This window comes from Falco naumanni, chromosome 6, assembly GCF_017639655.2.
Source record: "Falco naumanni isolate bFalNau1 chromosome 6, bFalNau1.pat, whole genome shotgun sequence".
In the NCBI taxonomy this organism is placed as follows: Eukaryota; Metazoa; Chordata; class Aves; order Falconiformes; family Falconidae; genus Falco; species Falco naumanni.
The window spans coordinates 77,823,118-77,849,935 of NC_054059.1; the positions used below are offsets into that span (position 1 = coordinate 77,823,118).

A 26,818-nucleotide genomic window follows, 5' to 3' on the forward strand; every position below is an offset into this window, starting at 1 on the left:
AGCTACATTATTAAAGAGTTTTGCAACCTTACACCTTCTTGCTAATAAGACACTGCATGACTTTCAGTGACAGCAAGACCATTTGCTTCGTGAGATGAGAGGCAGAGAGGACAAAACAGAGGACAAGCAAGAAGCAGTACTCCTGTGCTGGCAGGGCCGTGGGCCAAGAAACTCTCATCTGTTGGTACTTTTGCTGTGACTTTGGCCAGACTCAGTTGCTGGAGCCAGCTCAGGGTGTCTCAGACTGCAGGTCATGGGCTTTGCTGAAGGGCTCGGAGGCAGCACCGCAGGAGGCAGCCCCTCCTGCCATCACCAGTCGCTACCCGTGCTGGTGCCAGCCTGCGGGGAGCTCCTAGGTGCTCTGAATCACTGGCAACAACTTGGTTTCTCCAGGATGGAGACGTGAAAAAAAAGCTGTAATTACTGGCCACAAGCATGTGCAGCATTCTGTGCTCCGGAGGAACTGAGCTGCAGCCAAACTGGGGTGGAAGCCAAAGGGTTCGGTACAACGCACGGACCGGAGCAGGGTTCCTTAAACATAAGCTTATAGGCACTCACCAGAAGTTTCCTTCTTGGCAAATGTCAGCTCTGAAAAATGTGGCAAGGAGAGCAGGATGTTCAGTCAATCCTTTAATAACAAACAGCTGTAATAAAGTCCGGGCTTCCTGCAAGTCAAAATAAATTTTGCCACCAAGCTAACCAGAGCCAGCACTTCAGCTCATGTCGCTGGGAAATGTCAGGGTGGAGAGGACCCACATGGCGAAATTTTCTGCTCCTATTTGAACTTTGTTCCTTCTTCCATCACCTTTCTTTCTTCTCCCGTCTCCATTGCGATGCTGCATGCCACTGCATCTTTTCACAGCAGCCAGCATTTCACAGCAACACAAACAACCCTTATGACATACTTCGTAGTGAGCCGCAAGTAGGAAATTTTCAAAGGCTGCCTTCACTCTGGTTATTGGAGCTCAGAGGAGAAGCCCAGGAGTCAAAGAGGCAGCTGAACTTCGGGGTCGCCAGCACTCTTGCCACTTTTGGTAAGAAGCGAAGCTAAGGCTGAGGTCAGGCCCTTGTGTAAACCTCTGGCTGGTCACTGAAATAGCTGAACCATCCAAAAAACACAGAAGACTTTCCATCCCCCACCTTTTTTTTTTTTTTTTTTTTTTATTCCCTCATTCATTTTGGAGACAAGTATTATAGGAAAACTGCAGTAAGCTATTTTCAGAGAAGCTACATGTTTTTTTCACTTCTTGTCATCCCACTAAAATCCTGACCTGCCAAGGGCATTTAGCCCTGTATCCTGGTCCTGTATGAGGTCCAAGTTTTGCAGCCATTAAGCAGCAGAGCTGATAAATGCTGTCATTTAGAGGTTGCCTAATGGAATCTTTTGCCCCAGAAGACATTCAGAGTAAAATCCACAGCGATGCTTACAGAGAAATGGTAAGCTCTAAAAGTAACCTGTTGGGCTGAAGTGGAGACACAGACCAAGCCTGGCTTGGGGCAGCAGTGGCTGCCTGCCCTAGCAGCTGCCCTAAGAGAAGGTATCTTTACTGTGCTGAATGCGTGTACTTGCCCTGGCAAGAAAACCTGGTGAGGAGCCGGAGAGCATCCCTGGGCATCTTCACCATAAACAGCAGGGAGAGCAGGGAGCAGCAATGCCCCTGGGAAGAGGATCTTAGGGGACAGAGGGTCCGCTGAAGGAGAAGGATGTGAAACCGTGAGATTTCCTTCTCTGCTCCATTAGGACGGAATAAACTTGGTCTCAGATCAGCATCCTTTGGGTGCAGATCAGTACTGCTGGGGAACTGCTTGCTGGATTAGGGATGCAAACAAGTCTTGTGATCATCTCCCACCTCACATCCATTGCCCTCAGAGGGTGCTGTCAAAGCTCCCCAGATGGTGGGAGGTCAGGTGTAGATCCTCATTGTGAACGACTTGGTTGTATTTTGTGTTGAGGTTTAAAGCCCACCTGTGAAAAGGGGACAATAACATTTTCAATAGAAAAGCGACCTGTTGAGAAGAATCAGATGTGCCCGCCTTACCTGCCCTCTGAGGGCTTTCACTGGCATTAACTCATTAACTCACAAATGTAGGACAGCCAAATTACGGCTTTGTCCTCATAAAAACAAGAACATATTTATTCAAGTGGGTCAAAGGCAAACTTGGACGGCAAAGCCTGTGGGCCTGTCTGTGAATAATGCCGGCAAAGTCGAGTTTGTATCTCAGGGATGTGACTTGCGAGCTCTTTGGGAGATGTTGTCACTGAGCAATCGACAGGCCTTTGCCTGCTGGGTACCACTCCAGCACCCACAGCCGCGACCTCAGACAGGTCTGTGCTGCCTGAACCTCAGCAACCAGGGCTGAAGTCACCAATAAATAAATCAGTCACTATCCTTTGGAAGGCAGCCACGGTGTGTTTTCTACTCTGCCTTTACAAGTCTTCACTTAGTCATGAGACCCGATGACTCCACACACCAAGACAGATGCTGTGGATTTGCCTTTATTAGAAAGGACTTTTAAAAGTTAAGACAGAACTTAAACAAGACTGAAGCAAACTACGTGTAGGACAGATCCTAAATATCGTTGAAATACCACCCATTAATTGGCTGTTGAGTCTCTCCAAAGCAAATTCTTCTTCAAATTCTTGTTTAGTTGTTGGTAGAAATTCAGCTCAAGTATAAACCAAATTGAGTTGTTTTGCATTTCTGGAAGTGGGTGTGGGCACACAGAAGAAAAACTATCCTTGTAGCTGCATGCTTGATTATTTCATGCTTTGAGAACTTGCTGCATAAGACAGAAGGCAGAATGAGAGGCGAACCAGCGGCCTCTGCTAGCATCTTCCTTTTTGTGATGTGCTTTTAAGACCCATACTTAACCATCAACCGGCAGGAAAACTGCCTGGAAGTTTTTCATTGCCAGTTCCGATTTGCACTGTACAGTGAGCCTGTCGATGGGAAGCAGTGAAAGAATTCCTTATTTTGCTTTGATTGTCTGTGTGGCTTTTGCTTTACCTATTAAAATGTCTTTATCTCAACCCATGAGTTTTTGCACTTTTACCCTTCTGGTTCTCCCCTCCACCCTGCTCAGGGGGAGTGAGCAAGCAGCTGCATGGTGCCTAGTTGCCAGCTGGGGCTAAACCATGACATAATGGTTTTCAAATTGCCTCTGCAGCATTGATCCTGATACTGCTTTGGGTCACCTGAAGATGGGGTGCAGGGGCAGCGCGTATTGTGTTTAAGTCTGCTACAGTGAAGTGAAAATAGATTTCAGCCTTTATAAGAAGTCCCAAATTTCATCTTGTCCCCAGCTGTCACATATAGTGATAAAGCAAAGATACCTCCCCAAACGGCCTCACTCAAAAGCTTGAAAAACAGCTGCACTGTATTTATTTTTTTTTTTTTTTTTCTGATTTGAAAAATTCAGTTTCTACATTCTAAACCAGATCACTCTTGGCTGCCTCTCAGGCAGATTCAAGATGCCCCAAACAACTCCAACGGCACTGAGGAAAGCAGAATAGAAAGGACAATTCACAAAGCAGCACAAAAGCCTTGAATGTTCTATTTAAAGTGACTTTATTAAAACATTGTTAATATAAAATGTGACCAAGTACAATTTTTTTTGTAAGAATGTTTAATAAAAACATATTAAAGAAAGAAGGAGCATCAACTCTTGTCAAAGCACAGGAAAAACCTACCAGGATAAGTAAAAAGTTCTGCAGCATGTTCTACCAGCTGGTCCCAATGTGTATTAGGGTCGAGTTAGCCAATGGAAGAGGCAGGCAGCCCAGGTTCTTCCCTAAGAAGCTTTAAGGTATTTAGCAGAGGTTTAAAATAACACTCCTCAACAGTAGGATACTTCATTTTCAGCTGTCCCCATATCAAAGTAAGATTAGAATCCACATCTTCACGTTGGATTTATAACTTTTCAGGAGCTGAACATACAGAAAATTAGATGCACTAGTAACTGTAGACCCCAGGGTTCACATTTGTCAGCTTTGGCGAGAAGGTGCCAGTCCACGCTAATTATACACCTAAAGAATTTGGGCTAAAGTTGTTCTAAGTGATATTAATGCTGGATGCTTGTAGCAAATGCTAAAAAAGGTCAGCTAAGAAAAAACCAGCAGTAAAGTCCAGGCTGGCAGAAACAGCAAGTATTTTTTGAACTGCTGAATGCAGAGAGACAATGTCCACTAATTACAGGAGTTTGTACATCTTAGGAAGCATGGAAAGAAGCTTTCAGAAGTCTACAAATAAGGCTACACAATGACTTAATACTCTGTGGCAATCTTCCTCTTTAGCTAAGAAACCTTTTAAGAAAACACTAGAAAAACTAGAGGTTTGGGGCTTGGTGGTTCTAGTTTTTATTTGGAGGGGAGAGGGGTAGCTTACAGCATTTTCCTCGATAAGCAAGTAAGTTCTACTGCTCTGTCAGCATCCCCTGCTTGCTCAGAGCAAGCAGCACACCAGTTAGAGGCAAGGATTCTTCCAGGACATCTTGAGCTTTTCCTGTAACAGGCAGAAGAAAATCCTGCAGCATCCAATTCTGCACATCTAACTGCCCCTGGCACTGAACCGAATCTCGAGCGCTAATCCATGAGAAGCCTAGCACAATTGTGGTCTAGGAGATGGTGACTTTCTTATAGCCTTGGCTGGGACCCATCTGAGAGCCCTGTTTTGCCTTCTACCCCAAACAAATGCTACGGGACTATTGCTGAGGTAAAGGGGAAAGGTCAAACCTTTGGCATTGGAGCAGACCAGTCGCTGGCTGTGCGTAGGGGGAATTAAGGCTTCGAGGTGAGGTAAACACAGTGAGAGTCAGTGTGTAAATCATGCTGCATTTCAGAAACGACAGATTCAAACAACAGCTAGTCTTGTTCTCTACATTTTAAACACCAAACAAAGATCATTTTGAAAGCAGAACCGGAGGCAAGTCTGCTGAGGGCCACCTTGAGGTGCCTCGCTGCACCTCGGGAACAAACGTAACCCAGATGTTGAACGCTGAAGAGGATGTACCCGCGAGGAGGAAAAAGCACCAAAGTTGATGAGTCCTTGAGACAATAAGCTGCTTAAAAACAAAGAAGCCTTATACCGCTATGACCTCCTATAAACATAGGGGTTTCCTGACACAAAGGTAATCTACACTCCAGCAATTCTCAGTGCTGCACTTCTTCCAGCACTACTATTACGAAGTTATGCTCTAGTAAGGAGGCAGTGAAATCGTTAGGCTTGTGTTCCCTGAAAACAGTTTCTCCTGTTTATTAGGTGTTGTCCCATTCCCCTCCACCCATCCCCAAGTCTTTAAGCCGAAGACCAGAAACACCTGTCATTTCCCCAGGTCATTTTTCTAACACTCTTACGTTATTTTAGCAGATTTGTACGGTACAAACACGGTGCTTCTTTGGATCCATCATTTTGGCAATGCCTTTGCCCTCTTCAAAAGAAAAGCATTTTCACATAAGTGGTACAAAAGTTACTTTCAAACTAAAAGAAGTCTAGAAATCAATGCAATTCCTCTGTATGCTTATTTTTCATACTGCTTTTGCCAGTTATCTGAAGTTCAGAATTATTTGCTTATTTGGAACCACTGCACCTGCAATGCTATTTCTTAACAAGCCGTACTAACAAGGTTTCAAATGAAAACAGCAATCTGGTCCTGTAGGTTCCATTTCTAGGATATGGAGACTCTCATTTCTTTTTCTTTAACATGCGTACGGTAGCTTCTCCCAACCTCTCAATACAGTAGCTACTAAAAATTTTAACAGATATTAAAAAATATCCAAATAAAAACACACTTCTACCACTGTTTAAAAAACAAAAAAACATATATGGTATTACAAAAAGTTTATACAAAGGCAACATTTAAGAGTTTGAAAGTTACTTCTAGAAAAAAGACACAAATGCTAGTAAATTAACATACAAGGAGAAAGATATTCAACTCCTTCCCCAAAATTGATTTGATCTATTTTGAAGTATCTTTTACCAGTTGTCTAGAAAATCAAAGCCAGTCTTCAAGATAACATTGCTTGTACTAGTCTGCAAGGAAGAAAAGAGAAACAAGATGTGGTTGTTAATTATGGTATTACAAAACTCGGTACTTGACTGCCTATTCACAAAAGAAAGTTTGAAATGTCTGCCAATATTTCAAGTTCTTCACCTTGCTCTAGGATACCTAGAACTTACACCAGAAAACGCTGGACACGGAAGAATACTCACAATGATGAAAAAGGCAATTCTGGATAAACCCAAAATTATCACAGCGGTCTGCTGGCAGAATGTTATTTTGTTTCCCCATGGACAAATTCATAAAGATCAATTATTAGACCAGAGTGGGAATTGCAGAGAATGAAACAAACACAGAATATAAGCATCACTAATTCAATGGAATGTCTGTTGCAGTGACAGCCAGTTGTTTCCAGAAAACTACACAGTGTAAACGTTGCTGACAAGTTTTCACTAGGCTATCAAGAACGTGCTCGCCCCTGCAGTGCTGCACTTCTAGCCATGACATCTAAGGCGATTTTCGTGTTCAGGAAAACTATTCAAGGGACACAGCCAAGTGTCTGGATTATCTTACTACAGCACGGCACTCTTCCCCAAAACAGGGAAGATAAACCAGAAAACAGAGAAAACTCTATCATACTATCTTCTCCACTACTCTACTGACATTTTGACGTGGGAGGATTGTTTCTCCACAGAGAGAAAAATTAGGCTTTTCAAACTATTTCAGTTGCTAGAGAACATTCACAAAGGAATTAAATCTGTAACAAACCATTAATTTGTAGGGAAAATATGATAAAGCCATTTAACTAAAATTAAAGGACTACCGTGGTCACAATTTGTAGCACAACAGCTCAAGAAGCATTATCTCTTAGCTTCAGAAAAAAAACCCACCTAAATATAGCACTCCAAATACTGAAGTGACTTAAGTATTGTTCTCCCCCAAGCACTGCCACTTAACTTCTCTTGCAAGTATTTACCTCATCCCGCATCTTTCTGACCCTACATCACCTTCTTTGGAATTTAAACAGCCATTATTAGGAAAATACGGTAGAGAAAAAGCTATGCAACATGCTGAAGGTCTACAGTAATATGTCAAGCTTATGCCAGACTGATGCTACAGATTCCAAACAGAACTGCACAGCTCTCTTTGAAGAGCCACTCCTCTACTTCACAGTTTTCAGGCTTCAGATCTCATCCTTTTCTTTCCCTCACCATGTCATACCCTGTTGTTCCCTTTCTTTTCTCACAGATCACCATCTGCTTTTTAAATAGCTTCAATTGGCTATTTGAGCCGCTTAAGGTCATTTTTTGTTGTGGGGTTGTTTGGGTTTTTTTATTAAAAAAAAACATTGAGAAGGCTAATTCTGGAAGCTCATTCCATTTCCATTTTGGACTTTAAGAGAAAACACGTTTGAAAGCAGCCCAGCTGCCTGGGACAAAACACTGGGAAGTGGCTGTTGGGCTACCACTTAAAACAGCTGAGAAACTAGTTCGCCATTCACCATGTATTGTGGGTACCAATCCCAGACTTCAGTTTATCGACTTTTAAAGTTAAAACACTTTTTTTCTACTAAGTCTTTTGCTCGTTCAAGAAAAAAAAAACCACACACCAACCCTCTTTCACTTGATATAGCAAGCTCTTTACCCCAAACTGATTGGTAGCTTGCTGTCATTTGGCCACTGGATGCCATGTCAGCATTTCTGGGATTATATTTAAATGACACCTTTATCCTATGCACTTTACTACATGAAAAAATATCTGACTGAAACAAACAGTAGCAGTTAACATGTTGGTTAAATAGACTTCTTAAAATTCGCAGGATAAAAGCAAACTTAGCTACAGCTTAACGCTTTATGGAGTCCCTAATCTTCCAGAGAGATCTGGTCAGATTTTAATGTGCTACACAGTTTTAAAATCTAAGGACAGTAGGTATAGCAGTCCTTACCTGTCCAGGCATTTGTGTATCTGTAAGTATAGTACCATCAGTATCTTCCTTGTTTGTCCTAGAAGATGCCAGGTCCTGTGGTGGGTCAGGAAGAAAGAAGTCATCTAGAGAACTAGCAGGGAGTTGAGTGGGTTGAGGTTTCTCCCATTCAAAAGATACAGAAGGTAGGCTGGGGGCAACAGACTTCTCTGGTTTAGGTATGCTGGGCTTCTCGGCTTTTGCCACCTCTTTTGGAGCCACCTCTTGTCTGTAAAAAGAAGGAAGCGGTTTCTCTCCTTTCTCCATGGACTTGATCTGGCTGGGGGTCAGGGACTGGAACTCAGACTTGTCTCCTTCAAACTTCGAGCGCTCTGCATTTATCTTCCAGAAGGAGGACTCCTCTTCCTTTCTGGATGCTATCGACCCATCAGAGCCAGGCGTCTTATTGGCCTGAGAAGATTTAGGGACTTGGACACCAGGTGCTGCTTTCACAGGCTGCCTCTGTTCGTTTTGCAACTGGGCACCACCTTGTTCTTGTAAGGACAGAGATGCAACGCTGAACTCCATCTGACTCTGTTCAGGGTTAAAGAAAAACAGTATTTCAAAGCCCTTCAAAGACGCAGTTTTGAACTTCTGGTCTTGATGCATATAGAGAACACCTTTGCCCATGGCCAGGCAACTCCCAGACATTACATATCACAGCAAAGCTAACTTATTTTCTCCATAAATGTCCATCTTTGTAGCTACATAAAAATAATAATTTTTAAAAGTCTGAGCTGCAAACAAATGTAAGAGTCCTAGACCTGCTGCAGAGGAGTCAGAGAAAGCAAATTGTATTGAAGTTACTCAGTGCCATCCAAGATAGCAGTGCACAGCATGCACAGCATTAAAACGTTAGAATAGTGGCGCTAAATAGAACAGTTGTGGATGCATTTTGCAAGCCATAGATGTTTTACATGAAAATATAAAGCAAAAAAGCTTTACAGTGTATTTTAAAAGGCAATCTTCCATTATAGTCTTTGAAATAGTTGGCAGCATGTTACAATTCCATCTACTTCCAAGATAAAGGATTAGATGTAATGGGTATGCATAGATAAGCGTTTTTTACAATTCTAATGCCCTTCTGAAGGAAGGGAAACAACTCCAGCAAGACCAGTTCTTCACTTATTCCAGAGCCGCCTTTTGTTTTTACTTGCAGTGCAGATAGCTGTACTCATTTCTGAAAGGTAACACTGGGTCAAGGAAGCAAGTGACCACAGTTAAAGCATGACACACAGATCTTGCAAAAGCCACCCAAAAGTGAACAGTACTTCAAAACGTTCATGTTACTTACCACCACTTCAGTAATCTTGGTTGTCAACTAGCTGGACACTCTTTAGGCTAATAGATGTTAAACTTTATTTCACTCTGCAGAACACTTAAGCGTTACTGTATTCAGGAGCACAGCATCATAGCCAGTGCCAGAAAAGAACAACCTAACATCTAGACTTTTGTTTGTAAAATTAAACAAACGATGAAAGAAAAAAAAAAAAAAAAATCACATTTACTGTTAGAGCTATGCTGTTGTCATTACGGATCTGTCTGGTTCTCAAAAAATTCAGAGGACATTTCAAACACAAACTTCTTCTATAAGCAGTTAATAGATACTTCTGAAGTTCGTTACAGATTTGCGATGTCTTCCCCATTCCACTTCATTACCTGGCCTTTCCTGAATAAAACCACAACAGCGTCCAAGGGCCTGAGTCTAAAACAAGTCCTAGTTGCATATCATTTTCACTAGAAGTGTTTGATCTCAAGTCCTACATTATTGTGCATGTTAAGTTTAAAGGAACTCTCTATCTAGCAGGTGTTACACGCCTAGTATTTAATATTCAGAAACTTCTCATCAAAGTGCAAATGTTAGCTCAGCAACTGATTGATTATTTATAAAACTTTTTTTTTTTTTTTTAATAAACAGTCAGCAGCTGACTACATAATATTTGATTCATGGACTACTATCTGACCTTTCTAAAGAATTAGATACATTAGATATTTTTTCAAGGTTACAGGCAAGGAAGCACCAAGTTCCATGTTTTCATTAAGAATATACTGTGTTATCAAAAGATGCAGAGCATAAACAATCTGTAAGTAATTATAGCTCAGCTAGAATAAGGTGAGTGCAAGGACACACACAACTCTTACCAAACAGGTCAACACCCCACCTTGCCTGCAAAAAGCTAAAGAGGAAAAACCTTAGTGCCCCATTTTTTTATTACTATTTTATTATTTTTTATTTTATTACTTTTATTTATAATTTTATTAATTTTTATTACTTTTTTAAAAAACCAAATCTCATAAAGTTAACAGCAGGAGATTTTTCCTTAGATAAATTCTGCACAAACAAACCATGAATGCAATGGTGTTGAGGATTATTTACAGTGACTGTCATTCCCTATATTCAAATACCGGGATTTATTTCCCTAAGCTCATTTGGCAATACTACTGAAGAGAGATTTAGAACCCTGAAGTTAAGATGATGCTTTAAGACTTCAGAACCGATAAAACCCCAGCTTAAAAAAAACCACAACACAATAAAAAATAGACCTGCACTTCCCCAATATCCAACGGGGAGAAAAAAAACCAACCCCGAAACCAAACAAAATTCCATCTTGTTAGACGTAAGTACTTACCATGTAGGAATTAAAACAGTGCTACTCTCTACCCTTCAGCAATCTTCCTTCTGCTAAGTAGCCTGTCCTGGGGCTCATACTAGAGATGACAGTAGCCAACGGCCACCACAACAGTCAGTTCCAGTAAAATGATTCCTTCACCCCCCAGCTCCAGAGAGAGGGAATGTCAGTGCCCAGAGGGGCCACCACAGTCCCTGATCTACCAGAATAGCATTGGAAATCAAATCCAGGAGAAACACTGACAGAGGGGAAGCAGGGGTCTGCTACAACCGAAATGAGAAAAAGGAAAACCAACAAGATAGCTTGGCCTTTCAATGGCAGCAAGAGAGACAACACCAAGCCAGGCCTCCTGGAAAGGTTCTCATGCTGTGGAGCAAAAGCCTCTCCCTGCAGTCATGTGTCATGTTGTTTCGTACAGGTCCAAACACCGGCTCAGAGGCCTGGTTTTGAAGCGGCAGCCTGCTTTAGTGTAGAGAAGAGCGTGGCACTGCAGCACAGCTTCAGGCAGCTGTACCCTTCCAACTCACGTTCTGGAGAGGGTGCCCTCTTTGTCCTTTCAGAGCAGAGGCTGTGGTATGTACCTTTCCATTTCAGAAGAAAGGCCCACCCAACACTTAAGACTGCATATTTGTGTCACGGTATGATCCGGAGATCAAACAGTTCATGACCTGACACATAATAATCTGAATGAAAATACTTCTTCGGGAATTTTCTTTCTCCTCCAAGGAGGGTGAAAACAACAAGGCTACCCTGACAGGTTCTGAAAGCACTGCATCTCAGCATGATGTAAATACAGCCCTGAGAGGTCAGATGAATAATTCTGCTTCTAGCATTTAGCTCAAGAAGCTGAGAACTTCTGTGGACCAGTCAAAAGTTATTTTCCTTGAAATATATAATGCTTGTATTTGACTTGCAAGGTTACTTAAGACATCTGAACCCCTAAGAAATGTAGCTGATGAAAGAAAATTATTAATATGCAATATCCTTCAAGTCACAAAACTGGCAATAAAATATTATAAGCACCCTCCCCCCCAAAAAATCCCAACAGAACAGCAATGTAAGTAGGGAGATAATTTCATGTAGAGATGGAGAAGACCTATGTGTGAAACAACCCATGCTGACATCTAAGTCACGATTAGTACTGTACGTTCTAATGAGTCACTAGACACTAGAAATGGGAGTTTAATTAGTGTTCTGCTCTCAGGTTCTTATATCAGATTGCAAATTGGAAATTGATTGGGTCAGCAGGAGGGGGAAGGAAGTGACATTTAAAAGAGAGTTACCCCAAAAAACACTTGATGGTCCAAAGTGACTTGTCATTTAGGCACAGTTCGGGATTCTAGAGATAGGGTTCCAGTCCCCAGCTGCTTTCACAGATTTTGTATGACTTTGAATGAGCTGCAGTTTCTGTACTTTTAATTCCCCATCTAAGCAATACAATAAAACCACTTTCTTTTTCCTACCATTTGTCCAAATTGTATTTCTGGGAACTGTTCAGCCCAGAAAGTCTCGAGAGTTTACAGACAGGCTAGTACAGTCCTAACTGCAATTTCTAAAAGTTATCGGAGTTCGAATAAAAGCTAGCAACAGCTGTAGTATTTTCAAGACATTGCAAAAGTAAGTCATTCTCAACACACTGAGAGAGGGGGAGAAAAAGTGCATATGAAAGCATGCACAAAGCAGTATTCTGAGGCAGAGCAAACCTAGAAGTCTGTGTTCTTTTCAGTCTTATCCCTCTGATCCCAAACCACTGCAAGGGTTAAAATAAAGGATGCCTAGGTCTTGGGTCTTTCTCTGTCTAATAATAAATATAAGTAATATTAAAAATTGCAGGGTTTCGGAAGTTGTGTGTCCAACTTTCCTTAAAAAGACCGTATTAAGGTGTTTAGGAATGTTATTGGATTAAAAAACTTCGACCTAATTTCAGTCTCAAGGCAGGGATAATCCACCAAATCGTAACAGTGGCTGTATATACTCATGGGAAACAATGTATTCTAAAAGAGAGGCACTACACCCTAAGAAAATTATGATATAATAACACTGTATAAAATCAGGTCTCAGTTCATAAGTCCGTATTAAAAACAAGATGATCGAAAAGAACCCAGGAGCTTTTTTTTTTTTCCCTTAAGCATCTTATGCACTCATCAGGAATGTATAGTATTTTACTAAGCAGTCAAGCAAACACAGCCAAAATAAATTGTTTTGCTTGGCAGCCTGAAAAATCTAAGTTGTTGGGACTATAACTGCAGAAACACTGTCAAAGGCAACTTGTTTTAAGCATAGCCTGATATATGCAGAGGTAAGAAAGCCCAGTTTAAAATGACTTAGGAGATGACTTTGCTTTCCTGAATGGACAAAACCAAAGTAAATATGGGACCCAAAGTAGGTGCAGTTTTTGCTTTGTGCACACCATGGGTGTTTTCAGGATCTTTTCAGAGTTATTTAGACATCCTTAGGTCAGCAGACACCAACTGCAAGGGCAAAAACAGAGCAAAGCACTCAAACCCAATCTAAGTAATTTTAGTCCATAAGGACAGACGACCCCAGAGATACATAGTGTGGAGCTTTGAAAGAAATGTCACAATCTACTCTTCAGTGACATGAACAGCACTCTCATCTGCCACTGTTAGCCTGAGCAGAATCATACTGACAGAATCCGGCATGTGCATGGGTTTACTCTCAAACCCAACTGCCTAAAGATTGATGCAGGTAACAGAATGCTTAGCTGAGAATACCTGCCCATGAGGATTAAAATAAACCTTGAACACAGCTACTGTTACTACAGGTTTGGGTTTTTTTGCTCAAGAACTAATAATCACCAGTAGTCTTACAGCACCATGGTTTTTTTAAACATTTGTAGCCTAGTCAAAAAGGCAAAGGATGACCCAGCACCTCAGGCATCACTCTTCTTTCTTTCACATAGTTTGCAACAAAAACAAAAAAATAATCTAGTAACAGGCTGCTAAGGAAGAAGGGGAAAAGAAATTCTTTCCTGCCACTTTCTTCCTATTTAAAAAAAAAACCCAAACCAAACCAAAAAACCACAACATCAGCTAGGACTTGTATAAAGAAGGATACTGAAGACTGTCTTTTAGTTTTAGATAAAGGAAATAGTTTGCAAAGCACATTTTTTAATAAGTGCAACAATTGTTTTCTTTCTAAATTGTTGCTGGGATTAGATCACTTGTGTAGCAATATAAGTAGGGAATTTCGACAGGGAGGCAGCAACCAGATTATTGAAGGGACTGAACCTGACACTTTCTCTTTTTGCTTTTTTTTTAAAAGTTTGTTTGTAAACACACCTGGTAGCTTCTCTTTTCAACAAATATCTGCGGGCCTGTTGAAAGCAGAAGAGAACTGAAGGAGGAAAAAGTCAGAAGTTAAAAAGAAAAAAGTACAAAAAGGACTCTCTAAAGCTACCTTTGCAACTATTCTACCTGTAACAAAACACATTTTTAGATGTGCATGTGTCAATCTTAAGCATTTGGAATAAAACTTACTTTAGTTAACAGCATGAATTAAAAATAGATTCCAACTTATTCCCATGCTGCTCTGTGCATTCAACATGTTAGCTGAGGTGGCAGACCGAAATTGTATTTTCTGCCCACTACTAAATTAATTATTTAAAAAATAAAAGGAAAAAACGACAACAAAACCAGAAAGTTCTGAGTTCAGGAAGAGTTGCAGAGAAATTTCATTTCCAAACCCAGCCATGATTTTTGTTTTCCATTTATATCTTGGAGTCCGTGCTGAGTTTCGCTGAATTTTTACTTCAAACAAACCAAGAAACCTCAAAGGCTAAACTCAGCCAAAACGTCGGCTTTCATCTCAGTTAAACCTGAAGCCATAAATAGAATGCCCTAAATTCATAAACCTGGCTTTAGCTCCAGTTAAAACTGTAGGCCACATTTCGAGACATGTTATGTTCGTGAGGGCTCCACCCATGAACCAAATCACTCCCTCCAATTCAATCTCTAATTTTAAAATGTCAGCTTATTTGCAGTGCCACCAGAACTCCTTGCTTCCCAAGTAGTTTTCCTTCTCAGAAGTGCTACAGTTTCCTACTAAAAATATTAGTATTCTTAATGCTATCTAACAACTAACTCAGCAGTTTACATTGTACTTCTGCTTTGTTTGCCTGGTTTGAGGGTTTAAAAATAAAGAGGAAAGACAAGAACTTTAAATACACGTCAAACAGCTAAAAATGGTGGAGGCACTCTGCAAGTGTTCGCCGCGCTACAAATGCCTTAGGCCACATCTCACATTTGTGTTTAAAAAAAGAACACGGAAAGTTTACTTTTGGCAGAAGCGATCAAGCCCTTCAGCAATGTTCTGCCCGAAACGACAGGAATTTAGTACACTGTTCTCTGGGTGAGTTTGTCAGCCATGGAATTAGGGGATCTACTGCAATAGCTACCATCCCAAAATTTTGTTCATAACTGATCAACTGGAATCACCACTGGCATCACTGTAACAGCTGAGAGAGGCTCCCACTTGCAGAAAACATGCCCTCGCCTCTTCTCGCTACCCTCTCGGTTCTCCTGAAGTTAGTTACAGATAAGCAACAAAAATACGGATTCTGCTGCTCTATTTTTCTTAGTCTCAATGTTAAAAAAAAAAAAAAAGAAAAGAAAAAAGCCTATTGGTTTCACTGATTTACATCTCTACTTTCTCCTTCTCTGAAAAAGCAGAAAGCGAACACCACGCTCCCTTCCTTGGGTAAGCCAGAGCATGTTCATGCAAAGCTGCAAAGAATGAAGCAATTCTGTCATCACAGAAATAACATGCAAAAAAACCCAAACCAAACAAGACCCTCTGCGTTAAAGGGAGATCAGGGAAAATATTACAGAAAGAATAACCCATCATGGGGCTGAGCTGATGGAATGGAAGGAGCCTGACAGCCTGAACTAACAGTGGGAACCCTTATTAAACAGCTCATTCGGGTTTCTTCACCATTTCCCCACGCTGGACAGATTGGGCAAGGATACTTTTTCCTCAGCCAGTACCTCATGGAGAAACTGCCTTTCAGCATCATTTAATTAAAGTACTGGTTAGGGAAGAGATTAAAAGAGTAAGCATGAAGAAACATCTCCACCTTTAGAAATGGAAGACTCAGCAGCTGAAGGATTTGCTTTCAAGACTGACACAGTATGAGGCACTGGGGAAAAACCAGAAGGAAGAACCCACACTAACCACCCAACCCACACCCCATAAAGCTGGGAAAAATGGATTCTCTAGTGTTTTGCTAAAGTAAAAGGTCATGCAACACCACCCTACAGGTGACAAAGGCACTGCTTTTATCTCTGGTCAGCAAGGAAGGACAGGGGGAAAAGAGGGAAACTGATTAGCTGAGGCAATTATTTCTAAAGCAACCTCCTTCCCACCTTACTTTTCTTCTGCAGTCACAATAAGCGTCCCCATATCATTCTGCAACCCTCCATTCATTACAGAAATGCATGAAACTATAGCATCTATCCATTTCGGTCCCTCATTTTAAGACACCAGGATAGTAAAAACCATCTTAATCAGCAAGGGGTAAACCACAGGCTGGGTTGAAAAACACTTCACTAGACATACAAGCATTTAAAAGAAATGACAACTATCAATTAAAGAGAAAATCCATTCATCTCATCGTGGATCACTAGCCAGCGTGTTACACAAAGTACTGCCTCCAGGAAGTTCAGCTATTCAGAACTCTCAAAATCCTGTCAAGACTGAGTTTAGAAATGCAATTATAGCTGCCACATTCCCAAAACTGAGTTTTAGGGTTTGCACCAAAAAGCAGGGGAGAGACAATGCCGATGTCTCCAACGCTGTGATTTATTTCCCCTGTCAGTGAGGTCCAAACTGTTCTCACTACTTCACTTTTCTTGACAGCTTCACCCAAGTACACCCATGGTAAAAGCCTCCTCAGCTGCTTCTTCTGAGGCTTCTGAAGGACAGGAGGGCTTGCCTGAGCTACCAGGCTTCCACTGCAGGAAATCCTCCACCGGCTCCCAAACCACCACAGCTTATAAGGGAGTTTCAATGCAAGTGAAGAGCGGCAATGGTTCCTCTTAAACTGCAGCACCATAGGCTGCAGGGACCCAGGAGTCACATCAAGTTATAGGTTAATCAGCATCTGCAAAGCACAGATGGGATGCTAGCTACAGGCAGTGACCTTGAGCTGGGAAGGCTGACAAGCCCTGGGTCAACTGGATTAATTTAATATTCACTGGCATTTCCAAATGATTACTCTGCATTAGGCTAAGATTATATTCATAAGCTCATACAAGATTATCTACATAGTTCAAGGGCAAAAACGGAAGAAACAGGGGAGAAGCAGCTTTCTCTGGCAGATAAAGCCACAAAATACAAAGTCTGAAATGTGTGATCAAATGAACGTGTCCACCATACCCAGCTGAGAAAGGCAGCGAGCTGTGGTTTTGCTCCCAGATTGTCATTCACAAGAAGAATTAAACTTGATTTCCAACCACAGATAGGGTACAACTGTATTTCCTCAACTGCAGGTTCAGAAAGATGGAGAACTCGGGCTGTATGTTAGGCTGTATGTTGTAAATAATGCTTTAACAAAATATCAGAGGCAAAATGAGGAAAAAAGAAAAATAAAAAAATCAACCCTAAACCAGCCCACCACAGAAAAGCACCTTATTTTCTGAAGGAGCTGCTTTTTGGAGAGGAAGTATCAAAGTAGCACAATGCTTCTGGCATAGCCCCATATGTTAACAAGTCTCCCTACGTTCTAGTACATAACGAAAAGATGAAGCGTAAGACAAGCTTTAAGAAGGAATCTGATGAAGTTATTAGATATGTATACCTTTCTCACCCCATTTCCTAGTTACTTTAGTCCTGACTTCAATGAAATGCAGTTGTGTTTATAAAATACCTGAGACACCGGTCTTGGTAAACATGGGAAACTGTTCAAAAAGTTTGCAATGAAAAAAATCAAATAATTGGTAATTAATCGGTTTTACACCTACACTTGAAGCCAGAACATCAGTTGGCAAAGTACATTTTGTGTTTCTGTTGTAAAGTGAAGGACACCAGTCCCATTTCATTTGCAGGACGATCACTTTACACGGTTCTCATAGCATAAAGGTGACATTAGTCTATCAAGTCTCAAAATGAAGACAATATAAATGCACAAGGACAGCATAAAATGACAAACCAACATTAAAAATAAAATTGCTGCATATTTACCTTCGTTTCCCAGGAGAATGGAGCCGAGTGTTCATCTTGCCAAGTTATATCCTGAAATAAAATTCAAGAATGACTAAAAATCAGAAGAGCAGCTTTACCTGCGTAGGAGCAGCATACAGATGACATTACATTGCAGTACTGGAAGCACACAACCACTATCACAGAACTTACTACAAAGTGAGAGCACTACTTCGAGATGGCACCGATTACATTTTAAGACCGACTGAAGGCAAGTTCTCCGAGGTGAAGATTATAAATTAGTATACCAATTTAACTTACAAAATATATGAAGGTTTAACCCGGTCTAAGCCTCTTTAAATGGTTTCTCTACAGATAGCTTTAAAATGTACTGTTATTTCCAGTTTTCTACTAGGCATTTTCTTTGCTAGCCACTAGCAACACACAGGGGTAACCAGAGGAGCAGGGGCCTTGAGGAAACAAAGTTCCAGTTCCTCCCCTCTGCAGACCGAGGAGCACACGTGCAAGCCAGCAGTCACGTGGCAGCAAAACAGCTGTGTGTCCATCGAGCCAAGCCACAGCCGGATCCAGCCCTGACAAGCCACGTCATTACGCCACTTCAATGACGATCGGTCTGAAATGAGTATTCAGTTCTGTTGAAAGAACCACACAACGTCCAGAGTAAAATCCCAGTCTGAAAAAGCTTCTTGTAAGGAGCTATTTTTCCGAAAAAGATCCCAATTTGAGAAATTTAAATTATCTCTTTGTACGTGGCAAGTCCTCCAGAAATACACGCGACCCACATCAAAAAAAAAAAAAAAAAAAAAAAAAGGGTGGGTGGGTGGGTGTGGAAAATAAATAAATAAATGTTGTTCACATTTGTTCGAGACTTGCAACAAAATAATCACACTTCTATTCCTAGTTGTGAATGAGATTCATTTACACGCTGGATGTTCATGCTGGTAGAGGTAATGAGTTGCACCCTCCATCCTGAGTACACCCCAGTACATCGGGGGGGTGGGGGGGTGGGGGGGAACCGGAGTCGAGCAGGAAGGAGAAGGGCCAGGAATAACCATGCACCGGGAAGGAGAAGACAGGACAAGACCTGGAGCGCTTGTTTGACACTCCTGCTGTTCAGAGAACAGAATCATAGTGTAACAGAACTAGACCACGCTTTAAGCTAACACAGGAACCCCCCATCTTACCATGACTGCCCCTTTCCTCCTATTTCTGACCTCTGCCTTTACAGAAATACAATTCTCAGACATCCGATAGCGTTCTCCTGACCCGCCATCTCTTATTTCGCCCTAGGCAGATTTTGTTGGCCAAGGGCTATGAAATCACAGTTAGAAGCATCTCAAACCATCTTCTAAACATGAAAGCTTGTCATTTGCCAATTATTACTCATCTGTGAAACACAAGGTTTCTAGTAGCAAAGTATTTGTGGTATGCATGAGGGTGATCCCATGCTCTTAAAAGAACTAGGCTGATTGAGACCATCTAAAAGGAAATGCCTGAGCTCTGCCCGATCCCACATTCTGGCCAAAAAGGAAGTTTGGTACAGGAATTTTTTGCCTAAAATATGTGTAATACCAGGTTCTTTCATTCCAGGAGATGGATACTCATATTTATTAATATTTAAGAGAAACAAAGGGAGTAAAAGTCTGCTTTTTAGGATCTGTTCTAAATCCTACTGGTATTTGCACCGTGGAGTGCTGCTGACAAAATGGGGACACCACACCACTTAGGTGGGATGCCTCGCAGAAGGCGAGCACCAAAATATTTCAAAATTATTTCAGGACCATATCCTTTGCCTCTGAAACTGGTGAGGCTGGCACTTCATTTCTGAAGCAGGCGTGACAGTTCGGGAAGGAACAGAGAAAGGAGAGCCCAGCCACTGGATTGACTCACACACAAAGCAGGACCGTAACCCTTGTGTCTACATGGGGTCTGGACAAATCGGTAGTCAACATCAACCACGGCAGTAAAGAGCAGAAACGAAGTCCAGCAAACAGTGTAATGCTCCTACATGCCATCACAGCACCTTAAAGCTCCCAGGCACATAGGCATAGCTGTCCATGGGTTTTACCTAAAGAGTTTAAAGGCAGCTCTGACTTCTTGCTGTTTGCAGGACATTCAGATGAGCCGCGGACCAGTTTTAAACCTGGGAGCCAGCCAAGACTATCCTCATCCTGGATCCGAGACAGCCAGTTCTTTATTTTCCTGTATTTGAGGCCACTCAGAGGGACACCTCTTCACCCAGTGCTCCCTGCACATCCTCAGCTCAGTGACAACACCACCGCTGCAGACAAGCCCTGCTGACCAAAGGCTGCCCGCAGAGAGATGGCACAGCAGCAAAGGGAAGGCAAAGTGAAGGTATGAGGTTGGCGAGCATCATTCCCTACAGGACAGAGCAAGTCAGCTTCCCACTTGATAGAATCTGATGTCTTCTCAACCCCCACTGCACTTACTGGCACCTCAACCTCCAGCTGAGGCAGACAAAAAGCTCCTGAAATGAATTAACAGTATTTTGGTACCGGCTGTTAACAAGTTCTTGTCAGAGACAAAAATCTAAGACTTTCATAGATTATTTCAAAAGATGGAAGTAGTAGACACTTGTTAGGCAGGCGCAGGTTTTTCCTTCAGGCTCCCTGAAAGAAAAGGGCCATACCTTTTTCTTCTTAAAAAGATGGGTCTCTGCATCTCAGGCTGCACAGCACACCTCAGAGCCAGCAGGTCTGAGGAGCTGTAAACCCACATTTGAGAGATCTTCCACAGGATCTAGCACAGGATAAAACAGGGCGAGACATGGTTTCAGGATGCAAAACTTCAAGGAGCTGCTGTCTGTGGTTATTTGAAATGTACTTGAAGCCAGGATGAAAGAGACAGTTGTCAGGTTCTGTCCATTGTCGGGGAAGTCTGTGGTCCCCGCCTTTCGTGCCCTCACACAGAGGGCCAAGTGAGAAGCAGAACACCCCAGTTCAATAGTTTCCTGTCTGATGTGCCCAATTCATGTTTCTTGCCAACAAAATCTGAGAAATAACTTTGCCTTCTGTAGAATAAACAAGTTCTCACATGCTTGAAGAAAATGGGAGCAAAAGCATCAACCGTTTCAATATTCACAAAAGTAAATTATGAGTGGAAATTCTAGGCAGAAAGGCTTCAAGCCTATTTATCATCAACAAAGATTAGAAGAGATCCATATCTGATCAGCTTTTGTTTTCAGCACACAACAAAAGGCTTCTTCCAGAAAGGCGGCAAATAAATAAACTTTTGTTCACCAGCATTAAAGAACGTATTTGTAAGAAATGGGGCCTCGTGCAACATATTTCATAGCTAAAAAAAGGAAAGAGAGAAAGAGAGGCAAAAATACAGTCATACAATTGACTTAACAACCAGCTGCAGAATATATAAAAAATAATTACACTGTGTTTGCTATACGTAGGCAGCTTGTTGCAAAACTGCATATGATTTTCAAAATGGAAGACGCTGGTAGAGATGTATCAGCGTATCTGACACGAGCATTGCTCAGAGCAGCTGACAGTAACTAGGCAGTCAGGAACCCACAAACAAATGTGTCTGAGAAGTGTTACCAGAACAGGACTTGCCGGTTATTGGGGTTTAACTGCACTCAAAAACTGCCCTGCGTTTTTTGATTTTTAAAAAGCACAAATCTATAACAGGCCTAACATAAAAGTTATTGCCATATTGAATATTTGCTGCATTAAAGCATTTTTAAGTAGGAGATAAAAGGGTCGATCCTTTGGCTTGGTACCAAAGTTCTTAAGGCTAAGCAAAACAAATACTGTATCTGCCTCCAGATACGTAAGTCAAGCTTCTCTGTTGTCCTGGTTTCGGCAGGAACAGAATTAATTTTCTTCCTAGTAGCTGGTACAGTGCTGTGGTTTTGGATTTAGTACGAGATTAATGTTGATAGCAACAAATACAACATCAGTGTGTTAAGCCGTGCTTACTCTAAGCCAAGGACTTTTCAGTTTCCCATGTTCTGCCAACCAGGAAGATGCACAAGAAGCCAGGAGGGGACACAGCCAGGACAGCTGACCCAAACTATCCAAAGGAATATTCCATACCATAGAACATCATGCTCAGTATATAAACTGGGGGGAGCAGTCAGCCAGGAGATGCCAACTGCTGCTCAGGGACTGGCTGGGCATTGGTCATCAGGTGGAGAACAACTGTATCGTGCACCTTTGTCTGTCTTAGGAGTTATCTCTCTCTTTCTGTTGTCTCCCTTTTCATTAAAACTATCATTATTGTTATATTTTAATTATTAAACCGTTCTTGTCTCAGGCCATGGGTTTCACCTTTTTTCCCCTTACCAGGGGTGGGGGTAAGCAAGCAGCTGCGTGGTACTTAGTTGCCAGCTGGGGTTAAACCACGACAGCTGTTAAAAGATGAGGAATGAAGCTAACTGCACTCTCTTACCTGCCTTGAAACCACGTAAAATGTTTACTGCTTCCTAAAGCACATAGCATTTTCTCCAATGAAAAGTTTAGTTATTTCAAGTCCAATTCTTTGAGCTGCTGAGTACTGCTCAAAAACTCAGTATCCTTTTAAAAAAAAATAAAAATCAGATCTGAAATCCGTGTGTATGCCACACACCTGTGGATAAAGAGGGACAGTATTAAAGAGAAGAGTGAGAAGTTGTTGCAAACTGAGTATCTAAACTGTCTTTCACGGAACTAAACAAGGAGCATCCAGTGGTGTCAAACAACATCAAATCAGATTCTTAACACAAGCTGACTACAACAGCGGTCAAACAGTGACAGCCTCCTCTCAAGCACTGCTGGTTTTCCACCTATTCCCCTCATGATGGCTCATAATTTACGGCGTCTTTCAAAAATAGCCCATTTATATTACATTTATATTCAACCCCGGCGTCTACTTCCAGATTTTCCTCTGCTCAGTTAACCTTATTTTCTACTACTAAGAGCATTAGACATAAATGGAGAAACGCCAGCAATTGGAGGTTTGTGGGGAAAGATGAGGCTCTGCTTGAAGGTGCAGCCTCCAAAAGCCTTCAGCCAGAAGGCCTAGGCTGTCTTAGACACAGAAAATTATGGTGAAGCAACGAATAGCCTGGTGGTGCTGAGCCCGTGTGCAATGACAGGGCATCAGTCTTCAGCAGGCAGGACAAAACTGCTTTCTTAGGGGTGTTAAATGACCCTATTAGCCTGGAAGAGATGAAAAATACACACACGACCTAGACCACACAACTCAAAACCAGAAAATAAAGTGGGAAGAGATGTTGGGTTTCACTAGGAGGAAGTGTTGGAAAATACCAAGACTTGCAACCCCATCAGGGTTATTGTGCTGCTGTATTCTGGGGTCTGTTTTGACTACAAAGTCCTGACTTGACACCATGAGGCCAACGGTGGACAGGTAATAGCTGGTGTCAGCACCTGTGTGCATCCTCACCATGACAGCATGGTGCATGCAAGTAGATGCCAAGCGAACTGGGTGCCCAACCCAACTCTGTGCTTGAGAGAGAAATGCTGTTTGGGGATCAGGGAGTCCAATTCCTGTACTTCTACTTCTTTCACGAAGCTTTTTGAGACTTTTTAAAATACCTTCACTTCTTTGACAGCAAGGTGGGAGATGAAAAAAAGCAGCTCTGGTGTCCTGGTACCTCTTTAGGAACTGCACGTACAGTGCATGTACGGCTGCAGTTGTTATCTCCGAGACTAGCGATGCCGCAGGTGAGGACAGGACAATGGAAGGGAAGGAGCAGTGACACTCAGCTGACTCTAGGCGTGTGCTAAGAGTCACACATGGTGCCGCAGTGCTCTAGCACTACAAAATGACTGGATCATGGCTACAGGATGCCACGGTCCTGTTACTGCACATCTATTTTCTATCACAGCCTTCCCACACAGCCAACATACTGAAAGGTGTTTTGAAACTGTAAGAGATGCTTATAGTTTGCGAACTTACAGTCCTGGGCTACAAGTTCAGGAGACGAGTTTGGTGTTAGAAAACATATATGGGAAAGAGTAGGGGTGAGAAAGAGGGAACCAGAGATACAAGACCACCTTATAGAAGTGGTCACAGGCATGAAAGTGGGACTGAAATGGTGAGAGTCCTGGATAAGTAAATCAGTTATCTTCAGCATTCATCATCCTTGTTTTGCTTTCTCCCAAGTCCTTCAAAGAACACAAGGTGAAAGAGATCAACTTTCCATGCTTAAGCAAGCACGGATCGATCACTACAGATTTCAACATCAGTTAACAGGGAAGATGAGCTGTGTCTGGAAACATGAAGCTTTTGGAGCAGGTGTCAGCAAGAGCATCATCAGACTGACACACTCACACCGAAAGCGCTGCAACATCAACAAGTGATTCTGAGGTATGCAGCCTACTCTCCTGTTTCCTGTACACCAGGAGACAGGGCCAGCAGACAGGACCAGTCTAATTGCCCTAAGAGCGCTGGGTGACCGCGGGATGCGCCGCAGTTGCGCCTCACAAAGGCAGCGGTGGTACAGCCCAGTAAGCTGTCAGAGCAGAAGACAGCCAGATAATAAAAGCTCTGCAGGCAAAGCATTTTGCAAGCTGGAAAGTTGAACTGACATGGCAAGAGACCGGCCGCAGCGGCTCTGTAGCAGCAGGACAAGGAGGAACAATTAGTGAGCCAGGGCAAATGTCCAAGAATCAGGTCGAATGCCAGCAAGGGAGCAGGGGGAGAGGAAGCTATCAGATGAGGAGCCAGGAACGGCTCCAAGGCTCAGTAGTGCAGTTGGAAGAACTAAAATGGAAATGGAGGATGCCAAAATGAGTGGAATCTCTTTTCTTCAGAAATACGATTTATACTAACTTCAGCTTGGAAGTCAAGGAGGAAGTCAGCTGAGGCAGATGCTTCCAAAATTAAACACTTTGCATCAAGTATTTTGATGAGCCATGCTTTCTCTAGTTAATGGCTACGCAAATGCTAACAACAACATTATTTGTACTATAGCTGTATTTTGGGGGAAGAGGGGAAAGAAAACAACTTGCCAAATTTCAGACAGACTTTCTAGCTGTTTTGTCAAGCAGCAAAATTATTATTTCCATACAGTGCAGCACAACAACCTACAACATGCTTGCCTCCCTTCCAGAACCACATAATTCAAAGCAGAAAGCATGGCAGAGCTGTCTGAGACTGGGAAAGCCGAACATACTTTCCACAGTCGTTAACCTAAATCCTTTCACAACTAACTTCAGGTTTGGGTTTCCTTTCAAAGACTACTTGCATGAACAAATCTGCTGTCTTGTGTCCTTCTACACCTCTTCTTCACTAGGAGTTACAGTGTACTACTAGCAAGTATTTAACAAGAATTTTCTGGTATCGTGGACTAAACAAAACTGAGCTTGACCATATGTTCTCTAACTCCAGATCAGACGTGTGCGTGCCTTCCCCGGCAGGTGAAATGGGACAGCAGCCTTCCAGCACAAAGCCGGTCAGGAACCACCATACCAAGTATCTACGTGCTTCAAACACATCTTACAAATCCCATTGTGAGAGACACCGGTGAGGAGGTTAAAAGCAGCGCTGTTCTCTTTAAATGCAATTGGCGACTACAGAACCACGTACAGAAGCAGATTAATTTTTTCCTGGTAGAAGCCACGTAAATTAACAATAGGTCACTTCAAGACATTAGCTGAACACAGTGAAAGAGATCGGCTCTGTGATCATAACAGGACATAAAACAAAACAAAACAAAGGAAATCTCATGTGTTGAGTAAGTGAGACGGTATCTGGAGGGCACCGTCAGGTCTTTGCAAGCACAGTCAGATTTTTCTCTCCAAGGGATCACGCTCAGTAACACAACCCACTGCTCCGGGCCAGGCACCCCAACACCTATGGGTTTCTAGAAGGGCTGCCACGCTTCACCATTAGATAGACGGCTCTCAGAAGCTTCAAACTTCATAGTTTTTGCCGTCTATCTTTCCACACCCTTGTTGTTACTGGCATGTGACATGGAACAGGCTACTTTTTTTTTTTTTTTTTTTTTAAGGTGTCAAAAATATCAAGAGCTGGAATGCCTTCAGTGCCGTATTTTTAACTGCGTCTAAAATTAGAAACCAAAAGGAAGAGACTGAACTCCGTGTAAACACTCCCTAGAGCCGGTTTTCAGCGCGGGGCTATTGCCAGAGCCAGCCGGGGCCGTGCCGGGCGCTCGGGGGAAGCTGGTACCGGCCCCCTCCCGAGTCACCCCTGCTCGGCCGGCCGAGCCCCGGCTCGGTGCCCCCAGCCCCTACGGCCTGACCCGGTCCCCCAGCGGGCAGCGGCAACGCCGTGGGGGCGGGGGGGGACACACGTCAGCCTTATCGCCAGACGGCGAGAACCGCCCCCCCGCCACAGGCGAGCGCCAGCCGCCGCGAAGCCGGGACAAGGTTGCGGCGCCGGGCAGCGCCCCCCGCCCCCAGCGCGGCCCCCCCTCACACCCAGGCGGCGCCCCCCCCGCCCCCGCCCGGGCGCCCAGGCGGGAGGGGCGGCCCCGGCGGCGCCCCCGTGCCCGCCGGTACCTCGTCGCCGAAGCGCACCACCTTCTGGCCCGTGTTGAGGCGCAGGCTGGGGTAGGAGGCGGGCGGCGCGGCGGGCCGGGCGGCCCCGCGGTGCGCGGCGTAGCGGGCCTGGACGTGCGGCTCCACCAGGCACTTGTCGATGATCTCGTCCTGCTGGCGGGGCGGCAGCCGCTCCCACTCGGGCCCGTAGCGCTCGCGGATCCGCTCCTTCTCCGCCATGATCTTGCGCGCCATGGGGCTCAGCGAGGAGAAGTAGCTGAACCGCTTGCGCTCCCGCTCGTCGAGCGGCCGGTTGCCGTTCATCACCGCCGTGCGGGAGGCGGCGATCGCCGCCGCCATGGAGGCCATGGCCACCCCGCCGCCGCCAGCCCCGCACAGCACCGAGCCGGGCGCGCTCGCACGGCGGGAACGGGAATGGGAACGGGAACGGGAACCGCCTCCTCCGGCCCCCTCCTCCCTTCCCTGCTCCGCTTCCCTCCTGCAAACGCCGCCTCCCCTCGCTCCCTATAAAGACCGCCCGCACACCCCGCCTCCCGCACGCCCCGCGG

At 43.4% G+C, this 26,818-nt stretch overlaps 1 protein-coding gene across 1 annotated transcript; it reads right to left on the minus strand.

Annotated features, from left to right (window-relative positions):
- Window positions 1-3,552: 3,552 nt before the first annotated feature.
- C6H1orf198 (chromosome 6 C1orf198 homolog) lies at window positions 3,553-26,757 on the minus strand. Its single transcript, XM_040598327.1, has 4 exons — window positions 26,271-26,757; window positions 17,791-17,841; window positions 7,943-8,494; window positions 3,553-6,029 (listed from the first exon to the last, which is right to left on the minus strand). Exons 1-4 carry the CDS (start codon window positions 26,616-26,618, stop codon window positions 5,973-5,975), a joined length of 1,008 nt encoding a protein of 335 aa, XP_040454261.1. The 5' UTR covers window positions 26,619-26,757; the 3' UTR covers window positions 3,553-5,972.
- Between the last annotated feature and the right edge of the window lie 61 nt (window positions 26,758-26,818).